This window comes from Sesamum indicum, unplaced genomic scaffold (genome assembly GCF_000512975.1).
Source record: "Sesamum indicum cultivar Zhongzhi No. 13 unplaced genomic scaffold, S_indicum_v1.0 scaffold00112, whole genome shotgun sequence".
Taxonomy (NCBI): domain Eukaryota; kingdom Viridiplantae; phylum Streptophyta; class Magnoliopsida; order Lamiales; family Pedaliaceae; genus Sesamum; species Sesamum indicum.
Window position 1 is genome coordinate 257,163 of NW_011628046.1, and position 16,648 is coordinate 273,810.

A 16,648-nucleotide genomic window follows, 5' to 3' on the forward strand; every position below is an offset into this window, starting at 1 on the left:
ATTTGCTCTTTAATATTTTTCTTCAAGTTTCTGCAAGTTTTGGTCTGATTAAACGCATCTCCTTGTGCTCCACTACGTTTCTACCGATCCTGTTTGTGGTTTTGAGGGTGCTTTGCCGTCTCTAGAACCTCTACCGTTCATAAGTAATACATTCTGTTGGATTTTTCCCTTCCAACCTGCTGCAGCAGTTTCCTTGTTGTTTGGTGGACCTTTTGCTGCAAACAGGAGTCAAATTTATAACATTAAGGTTGTTGGACGTTTATCGGTTGCTAGTGTTGTGTTTCCTCCATTTTTTCCGGCCACTTTCAATTGCCGGTAAAACCCTGCCTATTTTTGCTGCACAGTCTGCCTTTACTGCTTCCAGTTGCCAGCCTGCAGCCTTGTTTGACCTGCTGCAATAGTCCCTCTAGCAGCGTGCAAACTTCCTACCGTTTCCTCATTTGGTGATGTAGCAATATACCACAATTGTTGCAACTGCTGCAGTTTCCTCTTTCGCCTAGCAAGCTGCCATGGCTAAGTCGAAGAAAACTAAGTCAACTGCTGCACCTGCTGCTAACCAGGCCATCAAGCCCTCCGACCAACAGCCTGCTGCACCTGCTGCTAACCAGGCCATCAAGCCCTCCGACCAACAGCCTGCTGCACCTACTACCGGCAAAGGGATTGCAACAGCCGCCCAGCCGTTTGCCCAATCGCCTAACGTCACCGTCACTACCAAGGCTGCCGTCATTGCCAAGGTTGGTCCCCCTGATTTTAATGAATTTAATTCTGATTTGGAGGCCTCCCCCTCCTTTATCATTAAGATTGATGCAGCCAACACCACCGGCCCCCAGCCGAAGGAAACGCTGCCAGCCAAGGACGCTAAAACTGAACTGCCGGCATGAAAAAGATCTCCTTTACAAGTTTATTCAACAGCAACAGCAACCTCATAGAGGACAACAAACTCATGAAAACTGCAAACTCTCCCCTACTGCCTTATGCTTCACTTCACACTAGGGTCAAGCGACTTGATAGACGTTAGAACTACATTTCGGTACTAACTTGTCGGCTACATCGCCGGCAAGATTTTGGGACTTAAAGCAATACATGCACTGTCCCAATCATGTGGCACCAACTTCCAACAACACGAAAGTGGTTGGCTCATTTTCAGGTTCGCACGGCAAGAAGATAGGCACGAATTTTGGTCGATGGACCGTAATTCATCTACGGTCGTCCCATCCTAAAGAAGAACATATCGAATTGTTTCAAATTCAAGGAGGACGACATCAGTCTTACTCCAATTTGGACCACCATTCCATCGCTCCCACTCGAGTGTTGGCACCCGAACACTCTAGGCGAGATCGGCTCGAGACTGGGCACACCCATCGCCATGGACTCATTGACGATGAAGATGGAGAGGGTCTCGTATGCCAGAATTTTAGTTGAAGTTGATGCCTCGAAGAAGCTTGTGGATCAAGTTGAGTTTGTTATCCTAAACGGTGTAACTAGAAAACAGCGATCATGTACGAGTTCACACCAAAATTTTACACCGACTGCAATCATTTCGGCCATCTGTAGGAATCCTGCCAAGGCAACCACCCACTGACCATTCCTGCTAACTGTTAAGCCAGTTGTAACGGAAAAGGTACAACCTGTCGAGTGGACCATGGTCCAATGACAAAATAAGGGTGATCATAAGAACCAACCATCAGCCGACAGTCTTCCTAAGCCGGCAATGGGCGTGCAACAACCGACTTCTCCAACGGTCAGCAAGGGAAGGGACGGTCGAGTACATCGACACCGCAGCTAAGCCTAAAAGGGCAAGGTCAAACCATGCCACTCCAACAGACTGAAAAAAGAGGCTCACTCACCGACAGACTCATTAAGTTCATCTACTGATCCGGATTCCCAGACATCTACTCGACATGCTATGCCGGGGCCAAAGACAGCCGACATTACTCCGAATGGCCGCAAAGTGAAGCACCAGGCAGTAGGGGAGACCCATCCCTAATCCCCATGAAGATTAACTTTTGGAACGTGAGGGGCTTTAACCGGCCTCTCAAACACAATAGGATGACCCAACTTATCAAGAATAATCAGCTTTGCCTCTTGGGCATTTTGGAGACAATGCATGCAATATCGGTAATTCCTAAGATTGTCAACTGCTCATCCCGGGATGGTGCCAAACCAACAACTTTGATATCATCATCGGTGGATGCATACTCGTTTTATAGAACCCGACAGTCATTGAACTTTATTCGGAGAACATCTCGCCACAAGTGATCCACTGTCATGCCACGAATAAGTCCTCTCAACTCTCCTTTTATATCTCGTTTACTTATGGGCTTTAATCTGTTGTGAATAGAAGGAGCATGTAGGAGGAACTCTTGGAATTGGGGCAATCGTTGAGCATGTCGTGGCTCATAATGAGCGATTTTAATTGTGTAAAATCTCCCGAGAAGAAGCAGCTTGGTGTTGCCCCAACCGAGTATGAATTGAAAGACTTCGTGGATTGCTACCTCGCACTTGGACTGCTTGATGCCCCCACGACGGGCTATTATAACACCTGGTATTCTAATAACGAAAGCAACCTCGTTTGGTGCAAGCTCGACCAGGTCCTCTACAACAATGAATAACTCGAGGTCGGATTGCATTGTGGTGCCATTCAACCCACCAGGATGCCTCTCCGACCACTCTCCGGGTATTGTCTCTATCCTTTATCTTCCACCCCTTAAGTCCAAACCCTTTCGATTTTCAATATGAGCGCAAATTACTCGGACTTCTTAGCAACCGTTAAGGAGGAATGGAATGTGAATGTGGAGGGCACACCTCATTCAGCCTTTGTAGCAAACTGAAGGCACTCAAGGAAGCAAAGATCCATTTCCTTAAAGAGGGGGACGGGGAACACCAAATCCTTCCATGATATGTTGAATAGGAACGTTGCTAGGAACTCCATCTTGACAGTCACTAAAGAGGACGGGTCAATTCTCACTGCTGTCGAGGATATTGCTTGAGAGTTTGCCGCTTAGTACATATCACTCTTGGGTACCGAGGTTCACACCCTCCCTGTTGATAATGGTGTGTTCGAATGGGGTCCCGAACTCTCTTTCGAGCATACCTTGGACCTTTGTAGGGCAATCACACTGCTAGAGATCAAAGAAACCATCTTTCAAATTAGTGAAAACAAGGCACCCGACCCAGACGGATATTCATCAGGATTTTTCAAGATAGCATGGAACGTTGTGGGAGATCAAGTCTACAAGGTCGTCATAGATTTCTTTAGTAGTGGGCGGATGCTACGGCAACTCAACTACACTATAATCGCCTTTATGCCCAAATCATATCACTCCACTTCTCTAGCAGATTACCTACCAATTTCGTGTTGTAATGTCATCTACAAAGTCATCACTAAAATCATCTCAGACCAGCTCGCCCCTGCCTTGGAGCACCTCATTGACCGCTGCCAAGTTGCCTTTGTTGGAGACCGCAACATCATAGACAACATCTTCTTGGCCTAAGAAATGGTGCAACAGTACTCAAGGAAGCGAATTTCACCTCGATGTACTATTAACGTTGACCTACGCAAAGCATTCGACTCGATCTCATGGACTTTTCTCTCTCGAGTGCTCCATGGGTATGGCTTTCCTCCACTTTTAATATCATGGATTATGGAATGCAACTCCACTTAGTCCTTGTCAGTGGCTTTGAACGGCTCCCTCCATGGGTTTTTTTCGGGGAAAAAAGGCCTAAGTCAAGGAGACCCGATGTCGTCGGCCCTCTTCCTTATTAGTATGGAGAACTTTTCACGACCGATCAAGAGGAAAACGTCCATTTTCGGCTTCAACTTCCATCCCAAATGTGAGAAGCTGCAGATTACACACCTCGTCTTTACCGATGATCTTATGTTTTTCTCTCGAAGTGACCTTCCATCTATTCACATCTTGATGGAATGCCTCCAAGAGTTTAGGGACGCCTCTGTCCTCACGGTCAGTACTTCCAAATCATGCATATTTACAGCAGGCATCCAAAACGAAGAGCATGACGGGATTCTTGCTCGGACAGAGTTTACGAGAGGAGAGATGCCTGTCTGGTACCTTGGCATTCCCCTAGCGGCAAAGCGACTTTCAATCACCAACTACTTACCGCTTGTAGACCAAATTGCCAATTGCATATCCAAATGGACGGCTAACCCCTATCATTTGTAGGCCGACTAGAACTCATTCTTTCAATTATTTAGGGGGTGGAGTGCTTTTGATTTCAAGTGTTCCCACTTCCAGCAGTGGTCATCGAGAAAATTCATAAACTTTTCTGGAATTTTCTCTAGGATTCTAGGAGAGCACCAGTTGCTTGGGAGAAAATCTATCATCCTAAGGAAGAACGCGTCTTGGTATCCGGCATATTCAATCATGGAACGTTGCGCTCCTTGCCCGAGTTTTATGGAACATTCATCACAAGGCCGACACATTGTGGGTACAGTAGGTCAACAGTGTTTACCTTAGAGGCGCTTCGATTTGGGACTGGCAACTGAAGAAGGGGCTCTCCACCCCTTCAATGGCTTGCCGACATTCACAACAGAGTGGTCACCGCATTTGGGTCATCAGATGCAGCAATCCAACAAATGGCAGGATGGTCTACCACAAAAGGTTTTGCTAACGTCCAAAGCCTATGAGTACTTCAGGCCGAAACTCATAAGGCAGCCTTGGAAAGCGGCTATCTGGAAGGCATTTATCCTGCCGAAGTACTCATTTATCTTGTGCCTTGGTCTATGGGCAGACTGGCTACACGTGACCGACTTATGCCCCTCCAGGAGGAAGATTCGTGCTCCTTGTGCATCAACACCAAGGAATCGGCCAAGCACCTTTCTCTTTGAGTGTCCCTTAGCGACTACGTTTGATCTCATATCCGGCAATGGCTTAGCATCAGCCGAAGTATTTCCACCCTCCATGGCGCGATTAAGTGGGTTAAGAAGGAGAAGACTGGCTCCTCTGTGCAGAACAAAGCGCGCACATCGCTTTGGTATTCACGGTCTACAATCTTTGGAGGCACCGAAACGAAGTCAATTTTTAGGGTGCAACACCTTGTCCCAAGGGTCTTATTATTTCTATCATTATCACTTTCTATAGGCTCCTTTTGACACTTTTCCCATACGGTTTGATTGTACCTTAATCTATAGCGTGGGCTTTTTGTATCTGTCCGGGTATGCCGGGAGTACACTGTAAATACTTTTAAATGAACGAAAACTTACATTTCACCCAAAAAAAAAAAACATAACAAGACCCTCAGGATATGGTGCTTTGTCTTAAAAAATAATTTAATTTCAGTGTCTCCAAAGGTTGTAAATCGTGCATGCCAAAGCGAGTGGTGCTTTGTTCTACACAGAGGAGCCAGTCTTCTCTTTCTTGAGCCACTTGACCTCTCTAAGGAGGGTGACATACGTCGGCTGATGCCAAGCCATTGCGGATACGAGACCATACATAGTTACTGAAGGGACACTCAAAGAAAACGTGCTTGGCCGATTCATGAGTGTTGATGCACAACGAGCATGATTCTTCCTCCTGTAGGAACGCAAGTCGGTCGCGTGTAACGAGTTTACCCCATAGTCCAAGCCACAAGATGAATGAGTACTTCGACGGGGAGAAATACCTTCCAGATTGACGCTTTCCAAGGTTGCCTTGTGAGTTTCCACCTGAAGTACCCATACACTTTGGACGTCTCGAGTCCCTTGATGTTAAACCATCTCGCCATGTGCTAGATTGTTGCCTTTAATGAGCTAAATGTGGTGACAACTCTTTTACAAATGTCGGCAAATTTTTGAAAGAGTGGAGAATCGCCCGTCTTCGATTGCCAGTCCCAAATTGAAGCACCTCTAAAGTAGACACAGTTGATCCACTATACCCACAAAGTGTCTGCCCTGCGATGAATGTTCCACAAAACTCGAGCAAGGAGGGCAACATTCTAGGATTGAATATGTCGGATACCAAAGTCACCTTCTTCCTTGGGATGGCAGATTTCCTCCCAAGCAACTGGTGCTCTCCTAGAGTTCCTGAGAAAATTCTTGCAAAGTGGATGAATTTTCTCAACGATCGCCACTAGAAAGTTCCAATTAGCCCGCAAATTAAAGGGACTTAGCCTTTCACGTGGAAATGCAATTGGATATCTGGTCGACAAGCGGTGAGTAGTCGGTGACTGAAAGCTGTTGTGCCACAAAGGGAATGCTAGGTATCGGACGGGCATCTCTCCTCTAGCAAACTCTATCCTAGCAAGTATTCCATCAAGCTCGTTATTTTGTACGCCTGATGTAAAGATGCACAACTTGGAAGTATTGACGTCAAGGCCGGAGATGTCCCTAAACTCTTGGAGGCATTCCATCAAGATGTGGAAAGATGGAAGATCACCTTGGAAGAAAAGCATGAGATCATCAGCAAAAAGGAGGTGAGTGATCTTCAGCTTATCACATTTCGAAAGGAAGTTGAAATCCGGATTAGATAATTTTCTTTTGATAAATCGTGAAAAGTACTTCATACTAAGAAGGAAGAGAGCCAGCGACATTAGATCTCCTTGCTTTAAGACTTTCTTTTCCCAAAAAAACCATGGAGGGAGCCGTACAAAGCCAATGAAAAGGAAGAAGTGGAAACACATTTCATAATCCATGAAATAAAGAGTGGTGAAGGCCATACCCATATAGGACCTGGGAGAGAAAGGTCCATGAAATTGAGTCGAAAGATTTGTGCAAGTCATCGTTAATAGTACTTCGAGGTGAAATTTGCTTTCCCGAGTAGTACCGGATCATATCCTAAGCCAAGAAGATGTTATCTGTAATGTTACAGCCCCTAACAAAGGCTGCTTGGCAATAGTCAATGCGGTGCTCCAATGCGAGGGGAAGCCAGTCTGCAATAATTTTTGAAATGGCTTTGTAGATCACAATACAACATGAGATCAACCAGTAGTCCACAATAGACGTGGAGTGCTCAGATTTGGACACAAGGTCAATAATGGTGTGGTTGAGATGCCATAGCATCCGTTAACTCCTAAAGAACTCCAACAGAGCCTTGCATACTTGGTCTCCAACAACGTCCCATACTCTCTTGAAGAAGCATGATGAATAACCATCCAGCACGGGTACCTTATTGTCGCTAATATGAAAGATGGCTTCCTTGACCTCTAATGGTGTGACTACTCCACAAAGCTCCAAGGCGTGCTCGGGAGAGAGCTTATGGCCCGTTCAAACACATCATCATCAACCAGGAGGGTCTGAACCTCAGTACCCAAGAGGGAGGTGTAGAAGGCAACGAATTCTGGACAATGTCCTCAACGAAAGTGGTAATGGAATCACCGTCTTTGGTGACTGCCAAGATAGAGTTTCTTGTTAATTCTTCTTCACCGTGTCGTGAAAAAACTTGGTGTTCCAGTTCCCCATTTAAGGAAATGGGTTTTTGCCCTTTGACAGAAGAAGTGTCTTTCAACTTCAACAAGGAAGACGGCCTTCTTCCTAATGTCCCCCAAGGAGTCCCGAAGAGCTACATCCCCAGGGTTAGAATCAAGTTGGAACTGTGCATCTTGTAGTGTGAGATCCCCCTCTTTAACCGTAACGAAGATATGGCTATAGTGCGGGTTATTGAATATTTTGAGAGAGCACTTTAGTGCCTTCAATTTCCTGCAAAGGCTGAATTGAGGCGTGCCATCTATATTCACGTTCTATCCATCTTCAATGATTACCAAGAAATCTAAAATGATTTGCCCACATATTAAAAAATCAAAAAAGTTTAAGCTTGGGGCAGGGAGATTAAGAATAGAGACAATACCCGAGGAGTGTCGGAGAGATATCCTGATGAGGCTAAAATGGGCGCCACAATACAATCCGACCTCGAGCCATTCATTATTCAATAGAACCCGGTCAAAATTGCACCAAAAGGGTTTGCTATCGTTGTTGGAATACCAAGTGTCACAACAGCCCGTTGTGGTTGCATCATGTAACCTAAGTGCAAGGCAACAATCAACAAAGTCTTTGAGTTCGTACCAGCTTGGTGCAACACCAAGTTGCTTCTCCTCCGGAGATTTCACATAGTTAAAATCGCCAAGTAAGAGTCACGACATGCTCCACAGTTGTCCTAGTTCCATTAGTTTCTCCCACATGCTCCTTTTATTCACTACAGAGTAAAGACCATAAGTAAAAAAAATATAAAAAGAGAGTTGGGATTCCCCTCCTAGCTTCTGCTTCAGTTTCGGTTCATTCGGAGCGATGACGACTAATGTAGTCCCTGGAATAAAATGTTGGGTTGATGTCGGGGAGTTTGGCTCATCGGAGGAACCCAATGAGTTTGCCTATGAGTTTGCCCTTATACCAGCATATGGTGAGGGCATGTTCTGCACTACCGCGTTCATACTCGATTGTGGCTTTGACGGGCCTGGCCGTCCCTATGCTTTCTGGTCACACCGTTTGGAAAGATAAACTCCACGTAGTCCACAAGTATCTTGAATGCATCGACTTCAACCAAGATATGGGCATACTAAACACGTTCCATCTTCGTTGTCAATGAATCCATGGTAATGGGAGTGCCAATCTCGATCTGATCTTGCCAAGTGTATTTGGATTCCAACATTCAAGTGAAGTGATGGAATGGTGGCGCAAATAGGAGTAAGTCTGATACCATCCTCCTTGAACTCGAAATAATTGGGCATATTTTTGAATAGGAGCGGACGTCCATAGATAAAGTACGGTCCACAGGCCAATATGCGTTGTTTGTCTTCATCACGTGCAAATCTGAAAATGAGTCACCCACTATTATGTTGTTGAAAGTGGGCCCCCCATGATTGAGATAATACGCGTATCGCTTTGAGTTCCTGGAACTTGCCGGCAATGTAGCCAACAAGGCAGAATCCTAGTTTGGTGTGTATGTCAATCAAGTCGTTTGTTCCAAGTTTGAGTGTTTCATCTTCGACCGCAAATTTCATAAGCCTATTATTGTCGATGAACTTCCGGTTGTTACTAAACAGCCCCGCAAAGGAAGTTTTCTTGACACTAACGGCTTCGTTTTTGCCTACCTTGCCCGACAGTGCCTCCTTTGGCCAGGGGCCAGGGATGTTAGAGGTGAGGGCAATAGTTGCGTCATTCTTAGAGCAAAGGGGGAAGCCTCTAAATCATAAATGAAGCCATGAAAGTCTAGTGAACCAACCTTGGTTAAGATGGTAGGCTTAGCGGCTTCCTTGATGGAAACAGGGGCGTTGGATGGCTGGTGGCAGGTTGGTAGGTTGTTGCTGCCACTTTGCCAGAAACTGGTCCAATAGTTGGTTGGCCGGAGGGATTAGTGGGACGGCTAGAAGGTTCAACAGCTTGCTTGTTTTTCTTTGATTTTGCTGAGAATTTGCCAATCAAAGGATAATGATAAGCAACTACAAAAGAGAATTTCTCTATATCATTGAATGTGAGTAGGGTGCCCGTCAATATTTACCTGTGTTCCAACTGTTGCAGGCTTTGAATCGGCAAGGAGTAATTTTTATAGATCATTGGCCCTTGGCTTAGATAAATTCATAGAACTTCAGCAAATGATTGTTTTGAAGCGTTTGGAGCTGCATTCTACCTCAGATTCGGATTTTGTTGCTGCTGTTTCTGTTTCATAGAGCTGGCCGGCTGAGTCAACTCAGCAGTTTGACCCAAATCGATCGAGTCAACAAAGGGGCCACTGCAGTCGGAGCTCCTATCACGACTTCTGACCGCGCAGATGTGTTCTCCACAAGATTGCGAGGAGACTGGTGGGTCTTCGCCATGAAACGACAGGCGGACGGCGGAGAAACGACTGTTCGAAGTGGAGTCGTGGTAGAAAACGGCTGAAAGCTTTAAAAGCTTGGATTTTTGTACCTAGTTGATGAAAACAGTCGAGACTAGTCCCATTAGAATCGCAATGAGGAGGCGAGTCTAACGGTACCAGTCCGCGATCGTGGGTCATTTGGACGGCGGAGAGACGGCGGCACAAAGCAGAAGTCGCGAGAGGCGATAGCCACGAAGTTCAAATGCTTAGATCTCCGCACTTAGTTATTGGAAATGGCTGAAATTGGTCTCCTTGGATTCTCAATGAAAATCCGGTTCTAATGGTGGTAGTGCGCGACCGCCGTTTGATCGGACGCCTGCAAATCGACGAGAAACGTCTGCGGTGGTTGAGATGAAAGCGCACTCGCTGTGGTACTCCAAAACTGAAATTAATTCGGGGGGTTTTATTCGCCTTGATCTAGGTAATCGAACGGTATAAGTGGTGGCGGAGATTCGCCGGATATTTGCCGAAAAGTTGGAGAGAAGAAACGGCGAAAAAAGGCGCAAAGTGGGCGATTTCCCGCGGCTTTGATCGGCGATTGGGCGTGCGTCGCTGCTCCGATCAGAACACGTGCTCCAAAGTTGGGACGCTCGTCGGACGGCGATTCAAGTGGTGGTGGTCGTGGCCTGAGATGCGCCGGTGCGATTTTCCAACTGCGGCAGCGGCGGTGAGCGATGGGGACGGTGCGGTGGTTGTTGCCGGCGGCGGTGAAACTATATGATTATGTTTGGATTAATGTTTCGTATGTTTTTGTTTTAGTGTTTTGGAGAGAGATAGAGAAAAATAGAGATAAGTAAATATGTGTTTTGAGATATATGAGTAAAATAAGTGATGTAGGTTTAATGTCGGGATTTGAGAGACACGAGTTACTGTTTATTGTCAAAACATGTCTTTTAGTATATATATTTAGTAATATATATGTGTACGTATATAATATTTTATTGTTATTAAAATATAATATATATTTTATGTTAAGTAATTTTTTTTATTGAGGAATTTTTTTATATTTTAAATAATAATTATAATTTTAATGTACAGTTAAATACATGTGTATTGTCTCCAAAATGATTTTGTTAGACTTTTTCTTTGGAATTGAAAAATATAATATATACAATTTAAATAAAAATTTAGAATTAAGTATGTATTATTGATATATTGTCCTCAAATTTCAAATTTCTCAATTATTTCAGTGAAATAGGAAAAATTATAAGTACAAAAGATTTAATTGTCTAAGTTGAAAAAATTGTAATTAAGAGTTAAATGCACTATATAACATGTTGAAAATACATTCATTAGAATTTTATATGTGAAAACTGATAAATTTTAATAGATAATTAAAATAATAAAAATATGAATTAGGTATATAGTACTGATATATTATCAGTAGTATACGCAACTGCTACAATATTTTCATTAGGTAAAAATATTTTACATATTTTAACTAAGTAGCATTGATATTAAATATTTTAAATATCAATGATTTCATAAGTTAATAATTATTTTTTAGTAGTAACTATTAATTATATTTCACAACTATTATATATTAAATAATATATAATACATATAATAAGAAAGAAGAAAGAAGAAAAGAAAGAAAGAGAACAAGGAGAGAGAAGAAGGTTGCGACAAGATGTAAGAAGAGAGAGAAAAGAATAAAAAAATATGTATATTTAAAATTAAAATTATAAAAACAAACAAGGTTTTGTGTTTTGGCCCATAGGGTATGTTTGGTGGTTGTTGGTGGTACAAGGGTTTAGTATGTTAAAATGCCACACAATTATAATGAGAAGGTGAAGAAAATGATTATGTGCATGGTTTGGGGTTTTGGCGTAGGGTTTAGAGTCCAGGGATCAGGTAGGTCTAGGGTTCAAGGTTTAGAATTCAGGATTTAGAGTTTTTGTTTTTTATTATGTTTTTATCAATATTTACCTTTTTGGTATATTTTTCAGAGCAAATAGTATATTTACGTCACCACAAAAGTATATAATATATTTTTTTAGCTATAAACTCTATATTAAATAATAGACAAAAAAATATTGTATTTTTTCAAAATAATGCATATTTTCTTTTTCTGTTAGTTGTTAATAACTATATAGTTTTTTTTTATTGAAATGCATGTTATACCTTTGTTTAATAGTCAAATGTTTTCAATAGTTTTGTTTTTTTTTTTGGATTAACTTAGCAATTGTCGGGATTATCATTCCTTCTAAATTTGTCGAAAAATCATGTACGAATAGTTTGTACAAGCCACAGAAAACCCACATTAAATCCCATAATTAGGAGACAAAATATGGGCGCAGCAAAAAATAAAGCACAAAAAAAAAAAAAAAGCAGTCCATGAAGCAGTGTTGATCCAGCAGTAAGAGCCCTAAACGAATTGGCCTAGAGCAGATTGTTTGGTTCATCAGTGATCGACCCAGCAGCATCCAGCCTAAACAGCAAGCGGGCAAGCAGTAAATAGCCCAGACCAGATTGTTTGGTCTAGTGGGCAAGTCCAATGAAGTAGGTACGTTCCAGTTAAGCATCCAACAGCATGTGGGGTCCAGGAGTAACTGAGCCGACCTTTGACAGCTGCATTGCCCAACAAACATCGCTATTGGGAGCCCAAGTTTATGATGACATTGGGTGGTCTGGCACACCATAGGCTCAAAAATTGAAGTGGATCAACCATCGAATGGAAACAAAATTCAAGCCCAAAACTTGACTTGAAAACAATTGAGGGGAATAAAAGAGAGGCCTAAAAATCCAACAAACAAATGCACTCTCCAGATTTCAAATAATTTATGATATATTTTTTATTTTTGTATATACAAATTATATATATACTATACAATGTATACAATATAACAGAGGCGGCAACCTGCCTCGCAATGTGGGCGACATCAAATCTAGAGTAATGGTGGCCATTATTGGTGGTTGGGGGTGAGGCGGCAAAGGGGACGCGAGGTGGTGGAAAAATGGAATTGGAGAAAATATTAAATTTTTTAAAATTCAGTTAAAATGATGTAATATTTGGCAATTTTGAAAATATTAAAAACTTATTAAAGTATTAATTTAAATACATATACTGGTTATTTTAATTTAATACTATTTAATAAATAATATAATTTAAATAATTTGATACATATTTTTTACTTTGTTATTTAGTATATATCCTTTTTATGATTAAATATAATATATAAAATCATATTTAAATAAAATAGTTATTTAATTTGGTATAATTTTATAATTTATTTTTATTTTTAGTTATATAAATATTTAAATTTGAAAGGTGAATTTTAGGATATTAAATTTTTTTATTATGTTGTTAAAATTTAAAATTTTTTAAAAGTTTTATATATTTTTTAAATTAATCAAATACAAAATTTATTAAAATATATTTAAATAAAATAACTTAGTTTAAACTATATTTAATTATGAAAGAAATGAGCAAAATAGAAATTATATACTTAAAGTAACTCCAGAAAAAAAATGAAGCCCTTACGCTTGAAAAATAGAACAAATTTAAAGAATAGCTGGGATAATAGTCGAAACAATGAAATTTCACGATGAATAGTTACCCCTCACGATAATATTAGTGAGGGTTGAATTCATCCCATAACATTTATAACACTAGTCTGCATAAAATAAGCTTAAGCATGCTCCACTAGCGCTAAGTATTGCAATGCTGCGTTTTATAGATGGGAAACGTAGGTCGTCAATCCAATTTTAGTTGGTAGGTTAGCAAGGTAGTTGATTGATTGAATTGACTCGTGAGAATCCTCATATGGAAGTTTCGAAGGCTTAGTGGGTGTTACTGAAATTCTAGATTCTGATAGTACGGAATTAGTACTCGAACTTGAAGAATTATGGCAGTCACGTGCATACGAATATCGCATCTTGGATTTGGCAAGAGGTGGCGTAGCGTGGGATACTCCAATTCCAGTGCAATTGAAGTATGTAGCGAGGATGATGGATTCCAAAAAAGAATTTAGGCTAAAATGCATAAAACTCCCCTATGTTTTAAAAAGTACGCTAACCTCGCCCCCCCCCCCTATTTTAAAATATGCTAAAACTCCTCCCGTATTTCTTAAACGTAGCTCAATTGCCCCTATTCGTTAAATCTAACTGACAGTGTTAATTTTTTTATAAAATGACCGTTTTACCTTACTTAATATATATTATTTTATTGTAATGACTGTTGGATTTTTTTGATCAAATATTAATTGTTAGATCTGATCAATTAATCTCAACCGCTAGATTTTTAAAAAAAATGGAAGGTTTAGATTCAACAAATTATTTAACTTGTATATTCTATAAATAATTTCAAATTAAAAAATATATTATTATTAGATAAATATAAAATTAACTACCCACCCCCTACCACCAGTTGCCCCCCTCCCCTCGCACCATCTCCGTTAATCCTTCAAACCGTCGAATCTCCCCGAATGCTTTACCAAAATGAGTGAGGCAGGTCTAGTTAGAATTGTCTTGAAGAGATGTGTCTGATGATGCTGGTCTGTGATCAAGATTGGATTAAAATACCACTACTTTTAATGTTATTTTACTTTTTCAGTGAATCAAAGGCGGGGCATTGCCCCTCTTTTTGGACCCAAGGCACGCTCCGGTGGGCCGATCCAGGCGGAAGACATTTTCAGGTAGGAGTTTGGCTGGGGCGGCACATCTATTAAAAGATAACGCAGGTGTCCTAACATGAGCTCAACGAGAATAGAAATCTCGTGTAATACAGAAGGGTAAAAACTTGTTTGATTCTGATTTCCAGTACGAATACGAACCATGAAAGCGTAGCCAAACGATCTTTAGACCTTCGGAATTTGGAGCTAGAGGTGTCAGAAAAGTTACCATAGGGATAACTGGCTTGTGGCAGCCAAGTGTTCATAGCGACGTTGTTTTTTGATCCTTCAATGTCAGTTCTTCCTATCATTGTGAAGCAGAATTCACCAAGTGTTGGATTGTTAACCTACCAATAGGGAACGTGAGCTGAGTTTAGACCGTCGTGAGATAGGTAGTAGTTTTACCCTATTGATGACAACGTCGCAATAGTAATTCAACCTAGTGTGGGAGGAACCGTTGATTCGCATAATTGGTTAGTTGAAAAACCAGTGGCACGAAGCTACCGTGCGCTGAATTATGACTGAACGCCTCTAAGTCACAATCCGGGCTAGAAGCGCAGCGTACGCCCGCCGCCCCCTTGCCGATCCGCAGTAGGGGCCCCCAAGGGCACGTGTCGTTGGCCAAGCCATCGCTGGCCGCCTTGAAGTACAATTTCCATCGAGTGGCGGGTAGAATTCTTTGCAGACGACTTAAATATGCGACGGGGTATTATAAGCGGCAGAGTGGCCTTGTTGCCACGATCCGCTGAGATTTAGCCGTTTGTCGTTTCAATTCGTCCCTCCCCCCTCCCACCTCTAAGCCCCTCCCATCCTCCTTCTTTTCTCCGAAACGGCTCGGAGGCTACCAACGCGCGAGCACATGCACCACCCACTGACCCCCACTTCGTGTGTCTTATTTTGTCTGAGTCTCGAAAAAATGGCAAAGTCCCGGATCAAAATTGGCCCGACACCCGACCCCCACAAGGTGAGAGTGTGCTCGCCCCGCGCTTTCGCACCCCCATAGGACGTGTGCCCGACAAGCATGGGTGCGCCGTACCAAGTCCCGCCGCCGCACGAAAGAGATGGTGTCGTGCGTGAAATAGCGAAAACCCAACACGTGCTCCCCGGTCGGGCCGTCCATGTCCGTCATCCCCGGTCAGCGTGCGGTTCCCGTCGTCCGTGGCCGTTGCCTTGCTCGCCGTCCGCATCCCCGAAAATGTGCCCGACAGTCCAGTGAAAACGCCGGCTGCCAGTGACCTAAGGCACGGCTGCAGGCCGGCAGGACGTTGCCTGCACGCGCCCATGTCTCCTGTCATCCGCCTACACGTGCGCACGTCGGCATGGGCAGCCTGCGCCGTTTGCTGCCATCGGCCTGCGAGGGATGCGGCGTCTGCTACCATCTACCCGCGAGCGCTGCGGCATCTACTATCGTCCGCCTACATGCACGCACGTCGCCAGGGGCTGCTTGCGCCGTCTGCCCGTGAGCGCAGAAGAGTTTTCTTCAAATCTGAATTTAAGTCCAACATTCAGGCTAACTACCATCATATTCTCCAGTTTTACCTCAACTTCTTCAATCATCTTAAGATTGTCGATTTTTACAATTCTAAATGTCTCTCATCAGTTAAAGCAGCATAAGTTACTAATTGACTATCTATTAAGAATAGCATTCATACTTTCACTACGCTAAATGGTGGTCATATCTGCACAAAATAATTGCCGCCCATATACTAGTGCCCATTTTTCTCTAAATTTGAATATCTTCTCCAACCACTTATTAGTTTTAAGTTCATATTTGTCCAACATTTCCTCCATGCACATATTCTTCTTCCTCCTCAAAATCATCGATGCAAGAATTGAAGTCCTTGGGGAAACTTTTAAAGCATCCAAAATACACTACTCAAATGCATAGTTGTATTTTGATTAGATACGCCAAATGCACAAGCAACAGCATGTGTTAGGCCATGTCATTGTCAAAGCTTTCTCCATTATTGCATCTTGATCTGTAATGATGGTTCTAGGTTGTTTTCCAGATATTGCACAAATAAATAATAGTTTGCTTATGGTGGTTTACACCATCAAAAAGAGCAAACATTTTTTCCTATAAGTTGTAATAATAACAACAACAACAACAATAAAAAAACGTCATCGAAGTGAGAGTAATTAACCATAATTTGTGCATCAACCTAAGTTATTTTAGCTATTAGGTCTTCATCATTGAATAGCATCAACCAACTACATTTGCTGCAAGTATTCAAGTAAATCTAACGCCTATCT

At 42.3% G+C, this 16,648-nt stretch overlaps 1 protein-coding gene across 1 annotated transcript; it reads right to left on the bottom strand.

The window, feature by feature from the left end:
* Nucleotides 1-5,931: 5,931 nt before the first annotated feature.
* Nucleotides 5,932-6,525, bottom strand: LOC105178963. The gene has a single exon (XM_011102547.1). It carries the CDS (start codon nt 6,523-6,525, stop codon nt 5,932-5,934), a length of 594 nt encoding a protein of 197 aa, XP_011100849.1.
* Nucleotides 6,526-16,648: the final 10,123 nt, after the last annotated feature.

Excerpts from the sequence above, each read along its gene's own strand:
- LOC105178963 (XM_011102547.1), bottom strand. The coding sequence starts at position 6,525 with ATGTCGCTGGCTCTCTTCCTTCTTAGTATGAAGTACTTTTCACGATTT.